This window comes from Lepus europaeus, chromosome 11 (genome assembly GCF_033115175.1).
Source record: "Lepus europaeus isolate LE1 chromosome 11, mLepTim1.pri, whole genome shotgun sequence".
Classification (NCBI taxonomy): Eukaryota; Metazoa; Chordata; class Mammalia; order Lagomorpha; family Leporidae; genus Lepus; species Lepus europaeus.
This window is the reverse complement of record NC_084837.1, coordinates 64,432,450-64,459,136: the sequence shown is the minus strand read 5'-3', so window position 1 is coordinate 64,459,136 and position 26,687 is coordinate 64,432,450. Positions and strand designations below refer to the sequence as shown.

Here is a 26,687-nt window from a genome sequence, read left to right as displayed (position 1 = left end):
GGGATTCTTTCTTCAAAAAGAGAAAATAGGGTCAGAGAGAGGCTTACCCTGTCTCAGCAAAAGGCATTCATGCCTTTGACACTGGCGGTCAGTGGGATATAGCATGGGGCCTTCTAAACGTGCTGTATACACTAATCCTATACAGGCTGCTGAATGCATAGGAGGAATCTGCTCTGAGCCATTGTCTGATGCTAATGAAGCCTTCATTCTCCTCATGGCCCCGCTCCACCCCAGAGACTGTGACCAGCTGTTTAGGGACTCCCACGGGAAGGAAGCAGAGGGGAGGGAACTTGACCTCAGGTTAAAGTCCCTGTGGGTCGGCCCGGCAGCAGTGCGCAGACATCTGGGGTAGCGCGCTCAGGACCTGCAGGGCGGAGAGCATGGTAGCAGGGAAGGTGCAGAGACGTGTATGGGCGTTACATCCCACAGAGGCTCGGCTTTTCCAAAGCTTCACCAGGCTGACTCAGGCAGCACTGGCGCGAGAGCAGCGAGCTGCGGCGGGTGCAAGGCAGGGCTGGCAGCTCGCCCACTAGGATGCCCAGCCTCCCGGCTACTCCATGGCTCCTGGTGGCCTTCATCCATGCACACTGTGCTTTTCACGACGGGCAATGGACTACTTGCATCACAGTCACCTGGGATGTCAGTTTACAATGCAAATTCTCCAGGACCCATCCCAGGTCGGGTACTTTGGGTGAGGGTCTGGGACTCAGCATTTTAAATGAGATCCATATTGAAGCCATAGCTCTCAATATTTTCCAAGGTCACTTCTCTTAAGAATTGATTTTAGGAGCCTGTGCTGTGGCACAGCAGGTTAAAGCCCTGGCCTGTGGCACTGGCATCCCATATGGCACCGGTTCAAGTCCCAGCTGCTCTACTTCCAATCCAGCTCTCTGCTGTGGCCTGGAAAAGCAGTGAAAGATGGCCCAAGTCCTTGGGCCCCTGCACCCGCATGGGAGATCTGGAAGAGGCTCCTGGCTTTGGATCAGCACAGCTCCAGCCATTGTGGCCATCTTAGGAGTGAACCAGCGGATGGAAGACCTCTCTTTCTCTCTGGCTCTACCTTTCTCTAACTTCTTCAAATAAATAAATCTTTAAAAAAAGAAATGATTTTATTTTACTTTGGTTGATAAACAATTTTTTTTTTTTGGCAGGCAGAGTGGACAGTGAGAGAGAGAGAGAGAAAGGTTTTCCTTTGCCATTGGTTCACCCTCCAATGGCCGCCACAGCTGGCATGCTGCAGCCGGGGCATCGCGCTGATCCGAAGCCAGGAGCCAAGTGCTTCTCCTGGTCTCTCATGGGGTGCAGGGCCCAAGCACTTGGGCCATCCTCCACTGCCTTCCCAGGCCATAGCAGAGCTGGACTGGAAGAGGGGCAACCGGAACAGAATCTGGCGCCCCAACTGGGACTAGAACCTGGTGTGCCCGCGCCTCAGGCAGAGGATTAGCGTATTGAGCCGCGGTGCCGGCCGATAAACAATTCTTTTAAAAATCCAATTCTACAAAAGCCACATAGGGAAGCAGCAGTCTCATTTCCCTTTCTACCTCTCAATCTCTCTGCAGAGGCAGCCTCTGTGACTTTAATTTCTTTCTTTTTTTTTTTTTAAAGATGTATTTTATTTACTTGAAAGACAGAGTTATAGAGAAAGGTAGAGACACAGAGGTCTTCCATCCGCTGGTTCACTCCCCAGATGGCCGAAATGGCTGGAGCTGCACCGATCCGAAGCCAGGAGCTTCTTCTGGGTCTCCTACATGCATGCAGGGGCCCAAGGACTTGGGCCATTTTCCACTGCTTTCCCAGGCCATAGCAGAGAGCTGGATTGGAAGTAGAGCAGCCGGGACTAGAACCGGCACCCATATGGGATGCTGGCACTGTGGGCCAGTCTTTAACCCACTGCACCACAGTGCCAGCCCCATATAACTTAAATTTCTTTCATCTGGCATTTATTGTCATATTTCTTTTTTAAAGTTTGTATTTTTTTATTTCAGAGGTAGAATTACAGACAGTGAGGGGGAGAGACAGAGAGAAAGATCTTTCCATGTGGGATGTTGGCGCCGCAAGCGGAGGATTAACCTACTGTGCCGCAGCGCTGGCTCCATATTGCCATATTTCTAAATAATACCCTTATTGCTTTTTGTTATTTTCAGAAGGTACCTATTAGAGCAAATCAGATTTAGGCTTCTTATGCTATATTCTGCCCAATTTCTTCCTTCCTCTAGGAGTTACTTTACAAATTTTGCTACAATCCAAATTCAGTATGTACCTCAGTGTGATTAGCTAAATATTGTTCACATCTTGGCTATTTGGTAGGCTGTGGTTAAATTTTCTTTCTATATAAATGTTTTCTTTTCTTTTTTATTTGACAGGTAGAGTTATAGACAGTGAGAGAGAGAGAAGGAAAGGTCTTCCTTCCGTTGGTTCACTCCCCAAATGGCCACTACGGCCGGTGCTGCACCAATCTGAAGCCAGGAGCCAGGTGGTTCTCCTGGTCTCCCATGAGGGTGCAGAGCCCAAGCACTTGGGCCATCCTCCACTGCACTCCCGGGCCACAGCAGAGAGCTGGACTGGAAGAGGAGCAACCGGGACTAGAACCCGGCGCCCATATGGGATGGGGTTCCTGTCCCTTTTCCCTGCACGCAATTTCATTTCTTGGATCTTAACTCTTCCTTGATTTTACTGGCACATGATTTCCAGCTTCCTAAGAATGGGCAGATGGGAGATAAACCTTCTCAGTCTAATTCACCTCTTAAATTTTCTTTGAGAGGCAGAAACGAAGTGATTGAGAGCATGCACACTCCCATCTGGATTCACCCTCCAAATGCCATGGTGGGAACCAGGAACTAAATCCAGGTCTCCCACATGGTGGCAGGAACCCCATCACTTGAGCCATCACTTGCTGCCTGCCACACTTTGCAGTAGCAGAGCCAGGTGTCGAATCCAGGTGCACTGAGATCGGACGCAGGCAGCCTAACCACTAGACTACCTCCCTGCCCACCTCCTCTTCAGCCTTGCACTTGGCTGAGCATTTGCATAGCTGTTGTAGCTTGAAAACCAGTTTCCGGTCAGAATTTTTAAGGCACTGCCCCATTTTCCTGACCTCTGGTGTTAAGAGCTATGATGCCGTGGGTGGTCCTTGGATACATCTGGATGAAGCTCCCGGCTTCAGCCTGGCCCAGGGCTGGCTGCTGTGGTCATCTGGGGAGTGAACCAGCGGATGGAAGATGTCTCTGTAAATCTGACTTTCAAAAATAATCTTTAAAAAAGCACTTATATACATATTTTAATATCTAACAGAGTGACTTTAAAAGCAAAAGGTAAGTTTCTTAGAGATTGAGTCACAGCAAATTCCTATGAAAATAAATATTACTGTGGCCAGCACTGTGGTGTATCGGGTAAAGCCGCCACCTGCAGTGCCGGCATCCAATATGGGCACTGGTTGGAGTCCCAGCTGCTTCACTTCCAACCCAGCTCTCTGCTATGGCCTGGGAAAGCAGGGAAGATGGCCCAGGTCCTTGGGCCCCTGTGGAAGACCAGGAAGAAGCTCCAGGCACTTGGCTATTGATCTGCCCAGCTCTGGCTGTTGCAGCCATTTAGGGAATGAAGATTTCTCTCTCTCTGCTTCTGCCTCTCTCTAACTTTGCCTTTCAAACGAATAAATCTTTAAAAAAGAAAAGAGAAAAAGAAATATTACTACTGACTCAAAAGGAAAACAATTTCAAATAACTATGATTATTAAATATATTATAGATAAAAATTTTTTAAAGAAAACGTGGCAAAAATCTATCAAATATTAAGATATTACAGACATCTAGTTCTCCCATCTTACACAATCTCTTTCAGAGAACAGAATGAACATTTCCCATTCATTAAAGATTTTTTAAAATTTTAAAAAAGATTCATTGGAAAGGAAGAAACACAGAGAGAAAAGGAGAGAGAGAGAGGTTTTCCATATGCTGGTTGACACCCCCCCAAATGGCTGTAATGACCAGGGCTGCACCAGGCTGAAGGACCGAGTCCAGAGCTTCTTCCAAGTCCCCCATCTGGGTGCAGGGGCCCAAGCACTTGGGCCAGCTTCTGCTGCTTTCCCAGGTGCATTAGCTAGAAGCTGGATTGGAAGTGGAGCAGCCCAGACTTGAACCAGTACCTGTATAGGTGTAATCAGGGAAATGCATCATTCCATGCATCGCTGGGCCATTTCTCCCCTGCTCTTCCCATTTTCCGTATTGTACTGTTTGGCTGTCTCACTATGACAGCTAGAGCTCTGTTCTCATCATGCCCCTCAGAGGAACTTCTGTCTTGTCGAACAAGAGTGGTTTCTAGACTTGTCGCTTTCACTCGGAGCTCCACCCCTTCCCCAGGCTCTACCTGCACGCCCAGGATGGCACTGTCATGATCCCCGGCTGCATGAACGTTGACTCCTGGCTGGATACCTCATTCTGTCTTTCAGTTACCATCACCACCAATGACTGACTCTTCGTGCTAAGCACGGCATACACGGGGTCTCATTTAGTCCTTACACCAACGTTACCAACGTAGAAATTTTCATTTTCTTGTCACAGATGAGGAGGCCGAAACCCAAAAATGGTCAGTAACTTGCCTAAGGTCACAGCACTAAGTGTCGGGAGAGCTGGGATCTGGATCAAGTTTGTCTGACCCCCAGGCCTGTACCCTTCAGCCCTGTGCCACGTTCCTGCCTTGGCTGCCTATGCCAACAGCGACTGTTGTCTGACCTGGAGCCCCTACCAGGGCCTATGCGTGGCGCCTCAGAACGGTCACACACCGAGAGCCCAGGACGTTTCTGCGACTTGCTGGTGGCCGAGCCACACTTGACGGCAAGTCTGTTGGGTCTTGGATCTGCCGGGTGTCCCCAGGTCCTCTGTGCCTGGTGCAGCGACCCCACTTCTGCCTGAACTGTCTGACCGAAGGTGGCGCTCTGAGCAGGGCACGAGCAGGCTTCTTGCCGGGGCAGCTTTATCAGCAAAGTCAACAACCTCCGGGGAGAAGCAACTTCTCAGCCACAGGGCCCTGGGAACAGGGGCTCCCTGCACACAGCCCAGGCTCTTCTGCAGGGCCACTCCCTCCCTCTCAGCTCCCAGGAGGCAGCTTTCCTTTTCTGCCGACCTAGGATGCCTTCTTTGCCACATTGAGTAACACAGGTCACGTGGCCCCTGGCTGTGAAGACACACAGGACGCAGTGTTAATTTTACAGGCAAATGGGACACACAGGAGAGCTTAGGAGAGCAAGGGACCTTCTGGTGTCCCCACAGTTCGGGGACAGCTGCTGACAAGAGAGAGCTGATGCAACGGCCAAGCACTGGGTCCTAGGCAGGCCGTAGTCTATTGGACTTGAATTTTCAGTCCCGGGCCGGCACTGTGGCGTAGCAGATAAAGCCACTGCCTGCCGTGCCGGCATCCCTTATAGGTGCTGGTTCAAGGCCCAGCTGCTCCACTTCCGATCCAGCTCTCTGCTGTGGCCTAGGAAGGCAGTAGAAGATGGCCCAAGTCCTTGGGCCCCTGCACCCATGTGAAAGACTCTGAAGAAGCTCCTGGCTCCTGGATTCAGACTGGCTCAGCTCTGGCTATTTGCGGAGTGAGCCAGTGGATGAAGACCTCTCTGTCTCTCCCCCTCAATGTCTGTAACTCTACCTCTCAAATAAATAAAATCTAAAAAAAAAAAAATTCTTAAAAAAGAAATTTCAGGCCGGCGCCGCGGCTCACTTGGCTAATCCTCCACCTGCAGTGCTGGCACCCTGGGTTCTAGTCCCAGTTGGGGCGCCAGTTCTGTCCCGGTTGTTCCTCTTCCAGTCCAGCTCTCTGCTGTTGCCCGGGAGGGCAGTGGAGGATGGCCCAAGTGCTTGGGCCCTGCACCCCATGGGAGACCTGGAGGAAGCACTGGGCTCCTGGCTTCGGATCGGCACAGCACCGGCCGTAGCAGCCATTGAGGGGTGAACCAATGGAAGGAAGACCTTTCTCTCTTTCTCACTAACTCTGCCTGTCAAAAAAAAAAGAAAAGAAAAAGAAAAAGAAAAAGAAAAAAAATTTCAGTCCCTTTATCAAACTGCATTTCAGACCAAGAGGAGCAAGGTTCCTTGAAGAAATAATTCATGGCAGGCCTGGTGCAAGCAATGTACAAGGTGAGAACAGGATATTGTGGTGGGGGGGGGGGCAGGCAACTATGAAGCTCTCAAAGATGAATCAGGTAATGTCACATGATACAAGACAATTTGAACTTCAAAAATAATGACTACAATGTACTAAAACACATTGCAACATGTCTCCTGATAAGTAGTATAGCTTGAAGCTCTACTCTAAGAATACAGAGGATGTAGAAAGTATAGTCAATTCTTGGTACTTCTAGTTGTGTTCTATAAATTGCTGTTAACATTGAATTAGCACGGCTAGTGCTATGGCGTAGCAGTTAAAGCTGCTGCCTGAGTGCTGGCGTCCAGCTGCTCCACTTCCTATCTAGCTCTCTGCTGTGGCCTGGGAAAGCAGTAGAAGATGGCCCAAGTCCTTGGGCCCCTGTACCACGTGGGAGACCCAGAAGAAGCTCCTGACTCCTGGATTCAGATCGGCAAAACTCCAGCCACTGAGGCCATCTGGGAAATAAACCAGCAGATGGAAGATAAATAATCTTTTTTATAAAGATTTATTTATTTATTTGAAAGTCAGAGTTACACAGAGAGAGGAGAGAGAGAGAGAGAAAGAGGTCTTCCATCCAATGGTTCACTACCCAAATGGCCACAATGGCTGGAGCTGCGCCGATCCGAAGCCAGGAGCTTCTTCCAGGTCTCCTATGCGGGTGCAGGGGCCCAAGGCCTTGGGCCATCTTCTACTGCTTTCCCAGTCATAGCAGAGAGCTGGATGGGAAGTGGAGCAGCCAGGTCTTGAACCGTCACCCATATGGGATGCCAGCGCTTCAGGCCAGGGCATTAACCCATTGCGCCACAGCACTGGCCCCATAAATAAATCTTAAAACAACAACATTGAATTAGCAGGGCTGGCACTGTGGTGTAGTAGGTTAAGCCTCTGCCTGCAGTGCCAGCATCCTCCCAGCCTTTCCATTTCCTGCTAATGGCCTGGGAAAGCAGCTGAAGATGGTCCACGTGGGAGATCCTGAAAAAGCTCCTGGCTTCAGATCAGCCCAGCTCTGGCCATTGCAGCCATTTGGGGAATGAACCAGCTGGTGAAAGACCTCTCTATGTCTATAACTCTGCCACTCAAATCTTTAAAAACAAAAACCAGAAAAGATTGAATTATGAAGTACTGAACCATTGCTCCTAGAGAAAATATAGTGTTAGGTTGTAGCGAGTCTCTGGTCACAACATTTGCAACAGCAAATCAACACTTAACCTTATTTTATGTGTCTAAGACAAATCCGTATATATCATGGAGTCACTAACATTGGTCTCACAGCCAACAGAACTACGGCCTCAACAAAGCTTATCCGACACACACATTTTATCTCTAAGGCACAATCACAACCTTCCAGACTATAGAAAGAACCTCAGGACTATGGTCGGGGTTATCTGAAATGGCAACATCACTAACAAAAAGAGCAAAGTTGAGGAAACAAAGCACTACACAGAGCATGACAAAGACTCTCTTTACATCACTAACAAAATGACAGAGCGCGCTGCCCTGGTCTCACTTAGCTGCCAGTGTGTGTGTGTGTGTGTGAGTGTGTGTGTGTGTGTGTAAGGGGACTCAGATTTTTCACAGCTCTGGGGGTGACTGTACCTCAAGGACTGGTGTTAGGATTGCAATTATTAGGAGAATTTGCAAATATGGAATCTGCAAAGAACAGGGTTGATGGTACATGGATCTCAGCAATCAACCACCAGTTCTGGCAAAATGAGATCTTCAGATAGAAAAGTTTTGTGACTAATTTCACTTGAAGCAATAAAGGGCGGGGGGGGGGGGGCACAACGTGATTCCTGAAGAGCGAGGGTTGCTCGACAGAGGAAACCGGCCGACGTTCCACCATCTCCTGGGTCAGAGCCACTTGCCGCCGCAGGAGTGCTGGCTGGCAGCGAGGATGGCCTCGCAGAGAGAAGGGTGAGGGCTGGCCGTCACTGCTGCAGCTGGCAGCATCCTTTCCCTTTGAAGGCCTTCCCAGCAGGAGACAAAGTCATCTCCCTGGAACAGCCGAAAACCCCAACTCCTAAACATTTTTCATCCCCTGATCTATAGGGGGTTTGTGGATGCGAGTTTTTATACCAGATTCCTGAGGTTCTGGGTACATAATACACAGCTTTGAGTCTTGACTGTGATTATTTAAACTTGAGAATGTCAAACCAAGTGTCAGCTCCTCACCAACAGATGTTAGTGGGGCCTCAGTTTCTTTCAAAATTTAGGTGAATGCACCCTGAACCCTTGCTTCATAGCCTCTGAGAGGGCGGGCGCTCCTCACCCCTGTCAGAGTTCCTGGAAGTTTCCTTCTTCATGCTTCTCTCCCTGTCCACTCTTGGCTTTGGGCTGGATAACTCAGTCTCTACTGAGCAAACCAAGATGGGAACCCTGGGGCTGGTGCCATGGTGCAGCGGGTTAAGCCACCACCCTTGACACCAGCATCCCAAATGGGTGCCAGTTATAGTCCTGGCTGCTCCACTTGTGCTCCAGCTCCCCATTAGGGTGACTGGGAAGGCAGCAGAACATGCCTCAAGGGCTTAGGCCCCGGCCACCCACATGGAGGACCCGGATGGAGTGCCTGACTCTTGCTTGGTACAGACCTAGCTGTAGTGATCACTTGGGGAGTGAACCAGCAGATGGAAGCTCACATACTCTCTCTCTAGCTCAGCCTTTTATGCAAATGAACCTTTTATAAGAAGATGGAAACTGCTACCATTTATCAAGAACTTTGTCTCAGGCAGTTCACATCAGCAAAGCCATCTGAAGGTCAGGTCACAGAGAGGACAAGCAGTGGGTGGATGGCTGTTCCCTCTGTGGTTTCCCCAACCCCGCGATTGCTGGAGTTCCAGCTCTCCTCCCTCTTGTTTCCTTTGTCTAATTTTTTCCTCCCTAGAAAACAATCAGAGGAAAAGCTCTTTGTCTGTAATTACAAGCACCTTCCTAATTTTTTTATGGGTTTTCCTTTTGAAAAGCAAGGTAGACGTTTCTGCCATGTTAGATTCAGACAGCAGCCAGCGCTGTGGTGTAGCAGGTAAAGCCACTGCCTGCAGTGCCAGCATCCTCTATGGGTGCCAATTTGGTCCCGGCTGTTCCACTTCTGAGCCAGCTCTCTGCTATGAACTGGGATAGCAGTAGAAGATGGCCCAAGACCTTGGGCCCTTGCACCCACTTCGGGGACCCCGAGGAAGCTCTTGGCTACTGGCTTTGGATCGGCCCAGCTATGGCCGTTATGGCCATTCGGGGAATGAACCAGTGGATGGGAGACCTCTCTTTCTCTCTTTCTGCCTCTCAAAAAATCTTTTTTAAAAAATAAAGATTCAGACAATAAGTGCTCTGGGCTAACCACATGTCAACAGTCAAAGAAAACTCGGCAGCAGCAGCAAGACACAGAGGAGGCCAACGGCTTGGCCTGGAAACACGATGTGTGGTATTCTCTAACACGGCAAAACAGAAGCCCTGGAAAGCTGCGAGAGCCCAGGTGTGCCCGGGCCACTCCTTTTTCAAAGGGAAAGGCCGGAAGTGCAGCCTGTCACCATGTAACCAGAATAACTGGCCATGATGAACGATTCCTTTATCATCATCATCTGACAAAGAAAAAGACAGGGTTTCAACAGAAGCAGAAGGAAGAAGGCTTGGTTCGGCTGCCTGCTGCTTTTCCTGTAGGCACGCAGTTCCTCTGCAGACGGCTCAGGCCCGGCACGGCCCCACTACATCTACAGACGTGCATGGAAAGCTAACGTCCCCAAGAGGTGCTTTACATCAAAGAAAGTCGATTCATTTCAGCTTTTTAGCGTCTGGTTTTGTGTGGCTGTAAATGGGTCATCTGTCCTTTGTGCACCTTCATCGGTAAGACTCCGGCCACCTCTAATTCTTTCCTGATTTATGTCATGAACCCTGTAGACAGCATTGCCCTGGTCACAGCCCTAGGAATGTTAGGTAGGAGGAAGTTAGCCTATGCATGTGCGAGAGGGGCCTGAGGAGAACAAAGCATCTGCAGATGCCCACTTTGGAAGCAGCCCAGTATTTTACCCTGTAAAGTCCTGCCCAGACCCTAGTAACCTTCTAGGCGGTCTCAGCCCTTCCCCCACGGGAAGCTCCCCAGCAGAGGCCTCTCAGCACCAATGGGTTACCTGGCCTGATAACATGGAGCAACAGGCCGGTGCCACGGCTCACTAGGCTAATCCTCTACCTGCGGTGCCGGCACCTGGGGTTCTAGTCCTGTTTGGGGCGCTGGATTCTGTCCCGGTTGCCCCTCTTTTGGCCAGCTCTCTGCTGTGGCCCGGGAGTGCAGTGGAGGATGGCCCATGTCCTTGGGCCCTGCACCCCATGGGAGAGCAGGAGAAGCACCTGGCTCCTGGCTTCGGATCAGCGTGGTGCGCCGGCCGCAGCGGCCATTGGAGAGTGAACCAACGGCAAAAAAAGGAAGACCTTTCTTTCTTTCTGTCTATAACTCTACCTGTCAAAATAAATAAATAAATAAATAAATAAAATGGAGCAACAGAAGCTTCCCGCCTTCCTCCAAGGCAGTCACCCTGGGGGAAGCTCCTCTGCTTGCGGTACCCAGTCAGCACGGAATTGTAAAACCTGGGAGCGGGGAGAACTTTTCCTAATTTACACTCAGCAAAGCCTTCGTCCTGGAGTCCTGGAGGAGTTGGAAGGGAAAGGGGTCTAGTTCTTCCTGCTGTTTCGCCTGCCCCTCCAAGTCCCAGTCTGAACACAGACTGGTGCTCAGCTCTCAGCTCCCTGCTGAGCCGCCTGCCCGGCCTGCCAGGTGTATTCGCTCCATTTAACCACGTGACCTTGCTTTCCCGGTCTGAAGGACTGCGCACTCTCAGATTCTGTCCCATCTGTTCTGACAGATGCCCTACCCCAATGAACCTTGCTAACCACTGATCTGTCTCATGCCTGGACTTTTTCTTGAGCGAAGACAAGAACCCCACCGATCTCCGCTAATGAAGACATCTGGGCCATTGTAACCCAGAGCAGTTTTTGTTCTCTGCTCCTATTGTGACCCTAACAGGAGAAAACCTGGGGATCTCTGTGGTTGGTTTGAAACCATCAGGCCTGGTGGCCTTTGTGTCACCCGTGGACACTGACAGTGTCTCGGGGCTAACCTAGTGCCTTGTGCTTAAGAGGTTCTCTCAACAAGTTTAATTTGCGGGTCTGATTTTTTGAGACTCAAATCCACCAATTTCACTAAAAACAGCTGTGGGTTTTGGTCCCTGTCACCTGCCCACTGTTGCAGCGGCGTTAGAAAGAGCTGAGCCGTGGAAGGCAGGCCTGCTCTGTCTCTGCCCGAGCCGTGGAAGGCAGGCCTGCTCTGTGGTCAAGGCCCGCAGACACACGTTCTTGTTCACGAGCTTCAGCTGGGTACCCATGTGGGCCTGGCCTGTGCCGGGTTAGGGGGATCTAAAGATCGGCAGGAATGGCCTCCGCTCTCAGAGGGGCAGGGACATGAGGAAGCTCCAAGCAAACTGAGGCCGGCCAGTGGGCTGGGGGTCTGTGGGCCCCTCAGACATAGGTAGAAGGTCCTTCACATGCACACTGTCAGCTGTGGCGGACATTGGCATCCCCCCACCAATAGCTTCTTGTGCTGCATGTGTGACCTTGCGGCTTTAAATCACACCTCCAGGGTGGGTGCAATCTTCCACCCAGAGCTGGGAGGGGAAGGGCTGAGCACCTGGGGAGATCTGGACTGGCTGCAAGAGACCCCGGCTATCCTGTGTGACCTTGCGGTTTTAAACCACATCTTCCAGCTGGTTGCAGTCTTCCACTCAGAGGAGGGGGCTGGGCCCCTAAGGAGACAGACCGTCTCCAGGAGACCCTCGCTGTCTCCCTGAGTCCCAAGCCAGTCAGCGTAAGTATGTGAAAGCCCCCGTCCAGTGGGCACCCAATGAACAGATAGCAACGCCTTAAAAACCTGGGACACTTCCTCAAAGCCAGTGTCCCGCTCAGGCACTCCGCCTGGCCTCTTCTTGCACCAGATGCTTTCTCTGTCGCTTGCCAATCGAATAAAAGTTTCTGCCTCTTTGCTAATTGTTTCCTGGCTTCTTATTTCTATACTAAGCTGAGGAGAAGCAGCCACGAGACTCGCTCCGGCAGCCGCCCTCCCCTCCGTGACCGGTAACGGCCCCTGAGCAGTCTGGGAGGCCATGAGGGGGAGCGAGTCGAGTCAGAGCAAGGAGGGCGTTCTGCAGCCTGAGCAAAGGCCTCAGAGCCGCTGACCGTGCTCTGCTCTGGGTCAGGCCCCGGGGAGCTGGGGGAGGCTGTGAGCGAGTGGGCTGTGTCAGTGAAGACACTGCCGAGGGTGCTGGGTGCTCCCCCGCCCCAGCAAGTCCGTGACCTGGCAGGACAATGAGCTGCTTTGCAGTGCTCTTGTCAGCTCCTGTCATTAAAACTCGGACCGAAGGCCAGCTGCCTGTGAAGGAAGGAGGGTTTTTGTGACTCATAGTTTCGTTGGAATTTCACAGTCCGAGATTCAGTGGGTCTCTTTGGTTTGGTCTCCTAGCCAGGCTGCAAGGTGGCAATGGTGGCCCGTGACAAGCCAGGAAGGGGGAAGAGAGCGAGATGGGGAAAGTGCAACCCAGCTTTTATCAGCGCCTTCTGAGGACACCCACAGGTGCCCCTGCTAGCCACCCGAGGCGGGGACTGACTCCACCCACCCACCCTGCTCCGGGAGCACTGAGCTGCTAACACCGGGATCTTCGGGGAAATCCAAGCCGTAGCAGTTTTCTTCTCAAGTTTCCGAACCCTCGGACAGCCCTGGGCCTGACGGGGACCTTGCTGAGCACATGGGGCTGTGGGCTCTTGTGGGGCATGGCTCTTGAGTAGCACAGGGCCAAAGCTACCCACGTTCCCCAGGGAGGACTGCTGTCCCTGGGCTGGGTTAGCTCTCCCTGCCCTGACAGCTGTCTCGCTGTCATTCAGTGCCCGGCTTCCCCTCAGGACTCCGGGCTCCAAGAGAGCAGGAATGGCATTATGCTCTCCGCAGTGACTCGCCAGTGCCTGGTACTAGCAGCGCTCTCTCGCTCGCTCTCGCTCACTCTCTTTCTCTCTCCCCGGTGAAGGGAGCCAGGGCCATACACTACATACACTACTCCTTCTGGCAGACGGCTTTGAAGGAAGTCCAGGGGCTGGGAGTGTACGAGAGAGAGAGAGAGAGAGAGAGAGAGAGAGAGAGAGAGAGCGCGAGCAAGCTTTGGTCCAGGCTGCGTCACGCGCTCAGGGGATACTTTTCACTCTAGGTGTCTCAGTTCCCCTCTTCGTGAGGTTGAGGGGTACAGACAGTGCTCACATCTTATGCTTGCAAAAGGGGTCTCTGCCCACCGCCCGCCTCCCGCTGGGACCTCCGGGTGTTTCAGAAAGACAAGGCCTCTGGCAGACTAGAGAAGGACCACCCAGTGCCAGCCCGAGAGGCTGAAGCAGCCTTACAAAGACGCAGGACACTTAAGCAGAGAGTGGAGAGGTCGATTGGAGTCTAAGGAAGCAGTGTTTTGTGTTAGAGCATGAAACAAACTGCTCCAACCACTTAAAGAGCAAGATTTTTTTTTTCCCAGAAAGAGAATGAGCCCTGCCTCCAGCCTTGACTTTGCCCACAAGTGATGAAATCCAGAGGCCTCCCTCTCCTCCCTCTTCACGCTGGAGGCCAGGGCCCAGCAGGGCCGCTGCCAGGGGCCATCCCCCAGGGCCATGTGTGCCCCAGGGAGCTGCTGAGTGGGAAGACGACTCTGAGTGGGAAAGCCCAGCCAGCCGCCAGCAAGCTACTCACCGGAGGCCTCTTCCAGACGAACTGGATGGGGAACTTCTGGCTGTAAAAGAGCGAGGTCTCATCCGGGGGGAACTCGGGGTCCACGTACAGAACCTTCTTTTCCAGACACTTCTTGTGAAGCTGCTGAAATGTCTTCTCTTTCACTCCGATAATGGGGAAGTTGCGGCTGATGATGGCCGAATAGATGCCGCTTGGGTTTCCACCCCCGGCCTCGGTGGCCTTGCCCTGGGCTGGGTGGGGGATTGGCCCTGGGGACCGGGGCTCAGCCCCTGTCCGTGGGGCGACAGACGCACTGATGGCCGTCGGCATGGCGGGCGACCCTGGAAGGAACAGGTTTTTAAGGAAAACGAGATGTAGCTATACCTTCAAGGAAAGGGAGCGATCGCGAAGGGGAAGCCGGGAGGACTCCCAAGTTTCCAGCTGCTCAGAAGGCTGTCCGGCTTCCACCCACCTGAAACGCTGACCTTGATCCCGGAGCCGTCCGTTGTCCCGAGGAAGGAGTACTACAGGGTTTCTGAAGCAGATTCTCCCCGGGGGGCTCCAACCAGCGGCATGCCTGCCAGAGGGAGGGAGACCGAGAGTGAGGGTTGTGTTTCAGTGGCCTGAGGAAGCTCGAGCCAGGGACACTAAAAATAGACATGAAGAAAGATCGTGTGCATGGGAAAGAGAGAGGCTAGCATGAAGCCAGACGGCATGGGACGGCGAGAAGAACCTGGTCGGGGACATTTCTGTGTGGCCAATGAGTCCTGGTGTACGTGGGGGGTTAGTGGGGACGTCTGAGGAAGGTGGACATCCACGTGCATCCCTGAATAGGCTGTTACACAGACTACCAATGTTGGCCACAAAATCAGTGGAAAACAACGTGGGGAAAAAACTAGCTAAGGTGCATGTGAGTTACTGAATTCCAGGGGAATATTCTCTGTGTTACAGATAACGTGATTTTTACTCTCTAAAACTCTAGGATATCAGAACATCATTCAATAGTGAATTCGGAATCTCTTCTAGAATGTTCTGGCGTCAGCATTCAGTGGAACAGTCTGGACAGAAAATGTCAGAGTCCTCAGTTGAGGAAATCCGTCTCACCGACGTGAGCGAGCCACCTCCGGTCTCTCCCCCTGCCCTCAAATAAACTGTGGGACAAAACCTGCTATAAAAAGCACACCTGAGAAGAGATTAGATGTTGACCATTCTGCCTGGCCACATTAGCACCCGAGACAGAGGGAAATGGACACTGGAACCAGTTTGACCAGCAAGTCCTGGGAGGCCATTCCTAAGGCTTCAGGGCTCTTAGCTGAGAGTGGCTCCTGGGAAGGGAATCGGCTGCCTGGCCTCCACCTTGTCTTCTCGGCCATGTTCCAAGTCTAGGGGAGCAGAGGCTTGTCCCAGATTGCAGCCAGGCCTGTTCCCATGTGGGCAGCCCCCTATCCAAGGTTAGCTGCTCTGGGAGAAGGTGGGGAGTGACAGCTGAAAGAGGGAGTGCTACCAGGCTTGGGATCCCTGGGACCACAACTCTGAGGAAGCCTATGTCTGGGCAGGTAGGACCATCAGCCAGTCGTCTGTTCCTCTAGAATGCCCAGGGGTCTTGGCTACTCCCAGAGAGGCAGAGGAGAGGCGAGCAGAGTCTGCAGGCTGGCTGGGTTCAGAGTCTGGCTTGGTCACTCAGTGGTTGTAACTTCAAGTGAGTTACCTCTTCCTTTCATCCCATGTGTCAGTTTTCTCAACTATAAAGCAGGTACAAGGATAGTTTTCTGTTACTCGGTTATTGCAAAGACCGAACAAGTTAGGTAATGCATTCTAAACAGTGCCAGGGCTGGCCTATGCACCAAGTGGTATATTAGAGAAGACCTGGGTTAGATCAGGTGGAATGATACAGTCACTGTATGAGCATCTGCTGAACATTGCCTGGGTGGACATTACAGGGATCGGTGCAGTTGGCCCAGGCTCACGTGGTGAGACGCTGGCCCATCCACCTGCCCTGAAAGAGCTTCTGAAAAGACTGACACCCAGCTCACGCTCGCCAGAGGCACAGACAGCGAAGGCAAGGGTTTCCTCCCGCGAAAGCTGCAAGTTTGTGTCTCAGCCTGGTGCTCCACACCACCCTGAGATTCACAGCACCGTTCCTGTTTTATTATTTCCACCTGTTGAACTTGCTGTTTGCCAACAAGCCTGTGGAGGTGAGACTGGGTCCCACTCACCCTCAGGGTTAATCACAGAGAAGGCCTTTAATAAATGCGTGTTATGCTCCTTTATCAGCAGAACGAAATTACCCTGGGTGAGATCTCCCACACTTACCGATGCAGCCAGTTTCTGGGCTGGTTTGCCCTGGGGACGCGCTCTCCAGGCCATGCACCTACTGAACGTTCCTTCCCGGGCTGTCAGCCAGTTGCACCTGTTAGTTACTAAGAGTTCAATGGGAGGGGGCTCTCATAAGAGCCAAGTGGAACTTCAGACATACAGAGGGCAAGGTGCTGTTCATTTTGCCCTATCAATTGTGGGGGTTAAAGTCTTCTCATTTGGGGAGATCCAGACTCAAGATTTACTCAGCTGGGGAAACTTGTGCTGTGCGGGAGCAATGCAGTCTAGGCCACAGATAAAGGGCAGTTAACGAGCACATCAACAACTGCCCGTTTCAGTACCCAGAAATGTCTTCCAGGATAAAAAACTCATTCATTTTTTTCTTTTGAAAGATTTGAAAGTCAGAGTTACACACAGAGAGAAAGAGAGAGGTCTTCCATCCACTGGTTCACTCTCCAACTGACTGCAATGGCCAGAGCGGCGCCAATCAGAATCCAGGAGCCAGGAGCTTCTTCTCGGTCTCCCACGTGGGTCTGCTTTCCCAGGCCATAGCAGAGAGCTGGATCTGAAGAGGAGCAGCTGGGACTAGAACTGGTGCCCATATGGGGTACTAAGTACCACAGGCAGAGCATTAACATACTGCACCAGATTGCCGGCCCCAATAACTGCCATTTTTAAAGTGCTTACTATGAGCCTGGCACTTAGAGTGCTTCAAAACACTTCATTTTTAAAAAGATTTATTTTATTTATTGGAAAGTTATATATAGAGAGAGATCTTCCATCCACTGGTTCATTCCCTAAATGGCCACAATGGTTGAGACTGGGCCAGGCTCCTGCCAGGAGTCAGGAACTCCATCTGGGCCTCCCACCTGGGTGGCAGGGGCCTAAGCACTTGGGCCATCTTCTGCTGCTTTTCCCCTGTGCATCATTGGGGAGCTGGATCAGAGCAGCAGCAGGACTTGAACAGTTGCCCCCAACAGGGGATGTGGCACTGCAAGCAGTGGCTTAACCCAGTACACCACATGCCAGTGCCTCTAGTCTTTGTCTCTCATGACCTTGACACTTCTCAAGAGTACTTGTCAGGCATATTGTAGAATGTCCCTCAGCTTGTGTTTGATGTTCTTCCTGTGATTAGACTGAGGTTATAGAGTTGGGGGAAGAATATTACAGAAGTGATGCATCCTCATCCTCTAAGTATATTTGGGGAGACTGATAATGCTATGTTTTATTACAGGTAAGGTCTTTTTTTAAGATTTATTTATTTGAAAGTCAGAGTGAGAGAGACAGAGAGGCAGAGACAGAGAAGTTTTCCTCTACTGGTTCACTCCCTAAATGGCTGTAACGGCCAGGGCTGGGTCAGACCTAAGACAGTAGCCAGCTTCACTGGGGTCTTCCATGTGGATGCAGGGGCCCAAGCATCTGAGCTAGGCTCTGCCACCTTCCCAAGTGCATCAGCAGGGAGCTGGATTGGAAGTGGAGTAGCTGGGACTTGAACCTGCGCGAACATAGGATGCCAGTGCTGCAGGTGGTGGCTTAACCTGCTGTGCCACAGTGCCGGCCCCAGGTCAGTTTTGAGAAAGATGGTGTCTACCAGCCTTCTCTACAGTACAGCTACTGTTTTCCACTTTCCACACACACAGACTATTTTAAGTCTCTACAACAACCTGTGGGGTTGATTATTCTCATTTTACAATCAAGGAAATAAGATTTCTGCTGTTTTTTACAATGAGTTCATGGGAAACTCAGCATTTTAAAATCAATCTCTCCCTCTCTCACTTTCTCAGATAAGGAAACCAAGGCCCAGAGAGGTTAACTGGCACAGCCAGCATCACTCAGCTAAGTCACTGTGGCATCAAACCAGAGCACAGGTTTCCTGATTTCCAGTAAAGGAGTAACTACAAGACCAAGATGCCATTAATGTGGACTTAGCAAGACGTCACTGAATCCCTGCATACAAATAGGGCTCCCCTTCCCCTGGCTGTGACTGGAGAGGACTCCCACACCACCAGCCCTGTGGGAACAGCTGTCAAGAACAGCTGTCTAACCCACCCCCGGGGGGAGGTGCTTGCTGTGGCACCACTGCCCTTGGCAGGGCTGGTTGCGAGACAGGCTGATCTGACAGCAGATGCCAACGTCTCCTTTATTTCTCCTGGAGCACTGGCTGCACAGCCTCCATTCTCTAGTGGAGATGCTCAGGGCTTCCTACGACCTGGGCTGTGAGGGCATTTCAGTAGAGAGCACCCTCTGGAATTCAGTCTTTGGTAGGTGAAAAATCCTGAAAGCAGGGGGATGCCTGGTATTGTCACAGGGATCCCATTACCCAGAAGGCTCTTTTGTAAGGTGGTTAATTAGGAGCTAAAAACCATTCAGCTGCAGAGTTGTGTGTTTTCTGTGTTTCTGCTGCCAGTCATTTGGATACTCTGATACTAAAAAAGTGAAAAAACTATCTGCTCATAGTTCCAACCTCAGAATTACTTTCCTAAACCCCAGAAAATTCTTTTGTCTGATCATAGAAAATATCCCACTCAGATGTTGGCAACTGCCCCAACAGTGTTCTTTATTGGCCCAGAGTCCAGCCCAGGACCACACCTGTTGTCATGTCTCCCATCTCCTCAGTCTGGAGCTGCTCCTCAGAACCAGTCTTCATGGCCTTCAGGCTGTGAAGAGTGTAGGGTGTCCCGCAAATGGGTTTGCTTTACTGTAACTTTTACTTAGACGAAATCACTTCAGAAATATTTTACCAAAAAAGTTTCTATGTTGCTATTTCTATGTTGCTATGTATAGATTTTTAAAAAAGGATTTATTTGAAAGGCAAAGTGACACAGGGAGATAGGGAGATAAAGAGACACAAACACAGGCATTGTTCATCTGCTGGTCCACTCCCCAAATGGCTGTAACAGCTGGGGATGGGGGTGGGCCAGGTTGAAATCAGGATCTATTAAATCTATTAAATTAAAATAGATAAAAACAATCATATTAGGGAAGAGTACCAGTTTTTAGGCTGGATCTTAGGTTGGTAAGAGAAATTTGAAGCTTGGAACTGTGGCTTCAGCTAATGTAGGGTTCTTCCTTTCTTCTCAACTGTAAAACTCACAGAAATGAGGGAAGAATGGGCAGAGATCCAGGTGAGCCATATATATGGCACAAAGCTCACGTCTGAACTGACGCAAGGAAACATGTCCAGCAGGAAACACACAATGTTCAGTGCATTGGGAAAGAGTTGTGTGTCAGAGAAGCAAGTCAGACACAAATACACTCAGGGCCAGTGTCTGGCAAAGCAGTGAGGCCAGTGCTTGTGACATCTAGCTGCATCCCACACTGGAGTCCTTGGTTTGAGCCCTGGCTTTGCTTCCTAAGCCAGCTTCCTGCTGAGGCACAGCCTGGGAAGCAGCAGTTTCTGGCTCCAGTACCTGGGTCCCTGACACCCATGTGGGAGACCCACATTGAGTTCCAGGCTCCTGGCTTCAGCCTGGCCCACCCTGGCTGTTGTGGTCATTTGGGGAGTGAGTGAATCAGAAGATGCAAGATCTGTCTCTCGGCCATGCAAATAAAATGAAAGCAAATGAATAAATAATACTAATTTAAAAATACATTTGAGTGTTACTTTAAATCAACCAGCTGTACCAGTTAACCAATCACAGCTGGCAGTCACTGATAATCAAGTATAATGGTGATCTGGCAGACATGAGAAACACAATATGCTTTTAAGAAACATACAACCTAGGAGGGGAAGCAGGGGAACAAACAGTACTTTGAAATATTCAGGTACAACCCCTGAGAATGCTACCCGGAGCACAGCTGCAAGCCGGGCAGCATTTTAGAAAAGGCAAAACCATGCTGATGGGTACGGGCCAAACAGGCACGGTAGGGTAGTTAGGAAGGCTTCCCGGAAGGCCTGGAAGAGGGTTAGATTGCACACGTGGAGGGAGCACAGGCAGACAGGTGGCAGTTGGCAGGCTGCTGGTGTGCACGCTGAGGGGTGCTGAGGAGTGGAGGCAGCCCCAGCAGACGCTGGCAGCAGGGAGCCACGGGGTTTCCAGAGCTGAGAGAGCCATGATGCATCCTGTAATGTTCTGTTCCATGCCGAGCCACAGCAGCAAGAGGAAAACTCCATAATACTGAGACTCACTTTATTTAAAGTGTTGATATTTTGTTCATATTAGTTTTTTTCTTTAAACATTTATTTAAAGATTTATTTCTTTATAAAGATTTATTTATTTGAAAGTCAGAGTCAGAGAGGAGAGATACAGAGAGAGATCCTTCATCTACTGGTTCAGTCCCCAAATCGTCACAATGGCCAGGGCTGGTCCAGGCTGAAGCCAGGAGCCAGGAGTTTCTTCCTGGTCTCCCATGTTGGTGCAGGGGTCCCAACACTTGGGCCATTTTCTGCTGCTTTCCTAGGTGCATTAGCAGTGAGCTGGATTGGAAGTGGAGTAGCCAGGACTTGAATTGGCATCTGTATGGCATTCTGGTGCTTCAGGCCAGAGCGTTAACCCGCTGCACCACAGCGCCGGCCCCATTCATTTTTATTTTTTAAAATAGTCCATATTTCTTATTTTGACTCTTCCATTTTTTTTTGCATCCCCTTACATTCTGTGCCTAAGGCCAGTGCCTCTATTTCTAAAGTTTAGTGGTGGGGATGTGGGGGCTGATTTTGTGATTGCTAATTATAGCTTGTTCATATTATAAATATTTTTTAGTTTGTAGACAGCATTTGTCACAAAATAATTCAAACAAAGAAGCCTGAATTTTAAGGTTAATTTGGAACTTCCGAGCCTGGGAAGCAGGGAGTCTTTCATGCCCCTGCATGGATCCCTAGGGGACAGGAACCCCCACTGCTGCAGCATCCGGGGTACATGCAGAAGAGGCTTGTTCCGCCCACCGCATGTGGGGGATGACAGGTGACTGTGGGTACCAGAGCCTGCCGTCCTCTTGGAGAGCACCCTTAAGCACCTCAGCCGCAAGGCCCGAGGCAAGCCTGACCAAGGGGCCACTTGAGTAGGCGTGGCCCATATCACCACAAACCCGGAAGCCCTGCTCACTGGCCACAGTGCTTACCACAGGGCTGGGGGCCCAAGAGGCAGTGGAAGACTCCTGAACTCAGTACATGTGTTGGGGCTGCCAGGGCTTGGGGGAAGAGGTGGTATCTGACACAGAGAATACTGCTGGTACATCTTAAGGATGTAAATTCTGAAATCTCAAAATCTGGACCCTATCATGCATTAGTGTACTGGTGACTCAGCAAAAGATGATCTTGAGCCAGGGATTAGATTAGGTTGCAGCACGAATCTCAAAAAGGCCAAGGGAGGAGTAGGAAAGAGCAGGCAGCTCCCGGATGGCGTCATCACATGATCTGGACCTCCCAGTCAGCGCCAATGTCCAGAGAGAGCTTCTCTAGGCGCAGGGTAGACGCTTGGGCACAGTATGTGAAAGCCACAGGCTGGTCTTTACCATCTAAAGGACAAGACAATAAAATAGGGAAAGTTGGATGGGTAGCTAGGAGAGGAAATTTTTTTAAAATGTTTTCTCACTCCATCATAAAACTTGTACCCTACTTAGGAGAATCCGCATTCATATGACATTTACCCATGAACTTCCATGAATTTTTTGAAGCATGAAACAGTTCGTGGTTTTGACTTATAAACTGGTTGGAAAGAAACCGTAAGGAACAAAAAGAAAGTCAGTAGCCAAGGAAGGATGTCAATTCCACCCTATGCCCTTTCATACTCCAAAACACGAGTGGGATTCTCTGTGGCTTCAGACTTCTATAGTTCCAAAAAATACTCAGAAGCTACAATATTATTTTAAAGTCCCCAAATAATTTCCCTTAGAAAAATATTAACAGTGAGTAGACAGACTCTAGAGCTGGTACACTTAACTTCCATCAAAAAGCACGGAGCCTGCTTGGGCTCAGCATAATACAGCAGTTTTGGAACTTATCATCTCCTCTCTGCAGATACTTCTCCGTTTCCAAAAACAAATGGGGAGGTAAGAAAGGACGGTTTCCTCACCAGAAGAGTGCGTGGTCACAGAAGACGGCTCCTTCCCAAGACCTAAGACCAAGATCTGCTCCACCACACACTTGCTGGGATAATGACCCCTCTTGTCGGCACAACTGGAATGGATACAAAGGTATTAGGAGAAGGAGAGGACGGGGGTTGAATTGGCCAACATCTCCAGCCTTGTGGGTGCCCCTCCATCTGTTCCTACAGTGGCACGATCCCTAGAGGAGCCCTATTTACCAGGATGAAGTGATGAGACAAGATGACTCCATGTGCCAAGGACTAGCTAACCAGTGGCCAAGCCAATTTCCCTTGAACAAGCTATTGAGTAAATTCATACACTGCCTTCTCTCTATTCTGCGCCTCTTTTCCTAACATTTACGGTGCCATGTGAGGAGGCACCCATCTGCAACTCTTTTCCTAACAGAAATCACTGCAGGACACAAACATGATTGGACATTGTAATAAAATTATAAGAAACCAGATATTTAATGAATTGGTGAATGATAAATGAATAGAATCAATGGGAGCTTATGTTGAATCCTTCCTATGGTTTAGGAAAGAGGAAAGGAAAGTGGAGTCATAAGGAAGGGGTCATTCATGGCAGGGTGACTCACTTCTTTAAATAGTACCTTAAAAATATCAGCTGTGCATTTTAGGGTGCCCAAAGGATAGCCTAATTTATTTTTAAAAGCACGCAGCTTCTCTGACATTACCTATTGTTCAAAACACTGGAACAGAATGAAAACTTCCTATGTAAGAACTGCTTCTGGTGGAGGTATTGGAACGAATGGCCATCATCCAGGTATAGCTCACCCACTGCAGAACCCTGGAAGGAGAATCAGAGACCTCTTATAGAGAAAACCCCTAAAGGGAAACAGTAAAATTAAAAACAAAACAAAAACACTTGTGAAAAACCATGTTGAACAGAAGCTTAACATTCAAGATGCACAGAGTAGTCATCCAAATATCCAACCACTCCTGAGTAGATAATGAAATAGTATGAACAGGAAGTAACGTACAGGGAGCACAAAGGGTTAGACCTCGTGGGGAGACATTTGACCTGTGAAGCACAGCCAGCGGGGAGGTGGCTTCCCTGACAACACTTTCTCAGAATGTGACAAGGCCAAGAAAATGAAGTTACAAAGAATCTATAGAGGACAGAGCAGATCAACGGCCTCTAGAAGCCCTTCCACGTAGACAGTGGGGTCTGCTTCCTATTGCTGTCCACATCACAGTGCTCCACATGGCAGTCATTGCTGCCAGCAGTGCAGGATGTCCTATGGACCTCGAGTCTCTCGCATTTCTGGGTCTTACTTGGTCCCAAGGCCCATAATTTAGCTCAAGAGCACAGGCCTAAGGGGAACAGAGGGAAAAGACAGTCACAGCTTACTTATTTTATGATGTTAATGTAAGAGCAAGTATTACAGCAACAAGAGCAAGAATCTGGTTTGGTCCTGTAGTATATTTGGGTAAACAGACAGAAGAAGAGTCTGCTATGGGTCTCACTTGGCTCAAAAGGTCTCCTCAAAAGGACAACTTAGTTACTTGTCCTTCCAGGCTTTGCCCAAGGAGTTTTAGTTGCTTGAGGCACCTACTGACAACAGAGGTCACTGGGTGGGGTTTGGGTCCTTAAGATGGTGCATGGACTCAGGTACCCCCTCACGGGAGACCGGGTTTCAGGGTGTTACCCACAGGGCCAGGCTGCCTGTGGGGCCATGGACTTTCAGTCCAGTAGTAACCAGTGACACAGAGGAGCACCCACAGGCCCAGGGCGCACTCCACACACGTTTCTGTCATTCACAGATCTCAGTATTCCTGAAGAATACTGCCAGGCATTTCACACTAGGGCCTTTGGATATTTCTGTATTTGATAAGATGTGTGACTTTTTAAAAAATTTTCATTTACTGTTTAAATCATGTGTTATGATATTTAAAATTCAGTTTTTGTATCTTGGGGCAAGACTACAAACTTTTTTTATATCTTTTGGTTATTTTAAGCCCTTTGTCATCAATGATCTTATCAACTGCATATTTTGTATAGAAAATCTAAGTAGAAAAGTTGCAGATGTATTGGATTACTACATGCATGATATGAATGCTTTTTACCTAGTCAGTAGCAAAAATAAAACACAATCTCAATGAAAAAAAGGAACAATTCCAGAAAAGGCAGATCAGCCGGACAAGGATTCCGAGATGATTCAAAACCTCAAGTTGTAGAGGAACATTAGAAACACCTACCTCATAGATGAGGTACACCCTACTTACATGGTGTCACGCCCCAACAGGCTCCCAATGCTGAGAGAGAGAGAGAGAGAGGGTAACAGATTTTCCAAATACCTTAGTGCTTAGAGCAACTCGGAGTCCATATGGAGAATGAGTCATCCACCCCGTGGATTTCCCCACAGTTGTTTTTATTGGGACCACAGTTCCACCTCGTTGAAACACTGGTATCTGTAACACAGCAGTGCTATCATGGCGGCAGTATTTGTGCAGATATAATGAAAGCAGGATTTTCAAGTATTTCATCAAACAAGATTCTTGGGGCCAGCATTTTAGTGCAGTGGGTTAACCTGCTGCTTGTGATGCCAACATCCCATAACTGGAGTGCTGGTTTGAGTCCTAGCTGCTCTGCTTCTGATCCAGCTCCCTGCAAATGCACCTGGGAAAGGAACAGAAGATGACCCAGGTACTTGGGCTCCAGGCACTCATGTGGGAGACCTGGATGGAGTTCCTGGCTCCTGTATCCTGGCTTTAGCCTGGCCCGGTCCTGCTTATTGCAGCTATTTGGGGAATGAACCAGTGCATGGAGGATCTCTTTGTCTCTCCCTCTCTGTCACTCTGCCTTTCAAACAAAATAAAAATTTTTTAACTTTTATTTAATGAATATAAATTTCCAAAGTACAGCTTATGAATTACAATGGCTTCCCCCCCCATAACTTCCCTCCCACCCACAACCCTCCCCTTTCCCGCTCCCTCTCCCCTCCCCTTCACATCAAGATTCATTTTCAATTAAATAAAATAAATCTTAAAAAAAGAAAGGTTTACATTCTTTACAATTGCAGACTCCAGAGCAAAATAAATTTGTGGGTACAGAGGTGGGCCTTGACATGAAAAGGAAAAGGGCTTGAATATTGAAAAATAAAAGGTCCATTTAAAAACTGACTTAAAAAATTTATTGATATATTGTCTATATTTATCTTTGCTATTTTTTAAGTGATGAATTCTGCCCAACCTATAAATGGCCTCTCCTTTTTAACTTCCTGTCAATAAAATAAATGTTTAAATGCTCTGCTAAAGAATTCAATTTTTCTGTAGGCCCAGATGTGTATGTATACCACATTTTTTAAAATTATTTATTTGAAAGGCAGAATTGAGAGATCTTTCACTGATTCACTCCCCAAGTGCCACAATGGCCAAGATGATGCTTTGCAAAAGCCAGGAACCAGGAACTTCATCCATGTGTCCCATGTGAGTGGCAAGAGCCCAAGTACTTGGGCCACCATCTTGCTGCCCAGGCACATCAGCAGGAAGCTGGAAGGGAAGTTTTGGGAAACCAGGACATCTCACGCATGCCTTGACCTCTGTAGCATAATGCCTGCCCCTACTAGGTGGTTTACTTTGGAGAGATGTTTGTCCTTACTGTAGCCTATACCCTTCCTGCTCCTTTTCTCTCCAATCACCTGAATGACTGACTCAGTTCTGCGGGTGAACCTGTGGAACCACTTCTGTTATAGAAACCACAAGGGCACTTTAAATGATATACTAATAATAGGGTTGTGGAGCATGCCTCCCTTTGAGCCTGCCTTCTCACAGCTGTGGGAAGAGGCTTCTCAAATAAATCTTGCTTTGCTCAGTGAGGAAAAAAAAAATACTAGGGTTGTGGACAATGGTCTACACCCTTGTGTCTCCTGGAATGACCTTCCAGGGAAGGTCTGGGAGGTTTCCTGCCTGCGCTAGGCAGCTACCTGGCTTTCACTTTGCTCTGAATGAAGCACTAGTAAGGAGAGGATAAGCACGTAGGAGAAGCTGGGGGCGGGGAGAGTTGAGATATCCCCCTCTAACTCGCAGTTGGCAGCAAGGGATAAAGCACATCTATGTCCCACCACAGCTGCTCTCCCTCACCAGCCAATCTTGGCCTCCCTCGCCCCACATGGGGGCCACATCGGGGCTTGTCTCACTTCTGCCTCAAAGCAGCTGACACCCTGGACAAGTGCTTTAATCGCTCTGAGCCCGAGTTTCTTCACCTGCTAGGGGGAGGGGTTAGAGCAGATGCTTGTGAAAGTCTCTTCTAGAGATTTTGTCGCCTGAAATAATTTTCTTTGTAATGAGGTTCATCTTGTTGCTGCCGATTTTAAAAAATAACAACAGGATTCATTGATGAGTCTGCACCATATCATACTGCCTGGGGTAGCGGCTGTCATTCAGCTGCAGGAATAAACTCAAGATGGAAGGGACAGAGCCTGTGGACTCTGACACCCTACCGGCAGTGT

General features: G+C 49.6%; 2 protein-coding genes across 4 annotated transcripts in view; both read right to left on the bottom strand.

Annotated features, from left to right (window-relative positions):
* The window catches only part of CAPN3 (calpain 3), a 46,838-nt gene extending 32,411 nt beyond the window's left edge, over positions 1–14,427 (bottom strand). The window contains exons 1-2 of the mRNA XM_062205728.1: positions 14,349–14,427; positions 13,898–14,217 (exon numbers count right to left, since the gene is read on the bottom strand). Coding sequence (XP_062061712.1) covers positions 13,898–14,206 — 309 coding nt within the window. The 5' untranslated portion in view covers positions 14,207–14,217; positions 14,349–14,427. The remainder of the gene's footprint in view (positions 1–13,897; positions 14,218–14,348) is intronic.
* A 2,584-nt stretch (positions 14,428–17,011) lies between these two features.
* The window catches only part of GANC (glucosidase alpha, neutral C), an 86,455-nt gene continuing 76,779 nt past the window's right edge, over positions 17,012–26,687 (bottom strand). The window contains exons 21-24 of one of the 3 annotated variants that reach the window (XM_062205714.1): positions 24,535–24,648; positions 22,911–23,023; positions 22,204–22,307; positions 17,012–21,646 (exon numbers count right to left, since the gene is read on the bottom strand). In XM_062205714.1, the coding sequence (XP_062061698.1) occupies positions 21,537–21,646; positions 22,204–22,307; positions 22,911–23,023; positions 24,535–24,648 (441 nt within the window). In that variant the 3' untranslated portion in view covers positions 17,012–21,536. Of the gene's footprint in view, positions 21,647–22,203; positions 22,308–22,910; positions 23,024–24,434; positions 24,493–24,534; positions 24,649–26,687 lie in introns of those variants that run through there. The other 2 variants (XM_062205715.1, XM_062205716.1) reach the window with 2 other exon arrangements.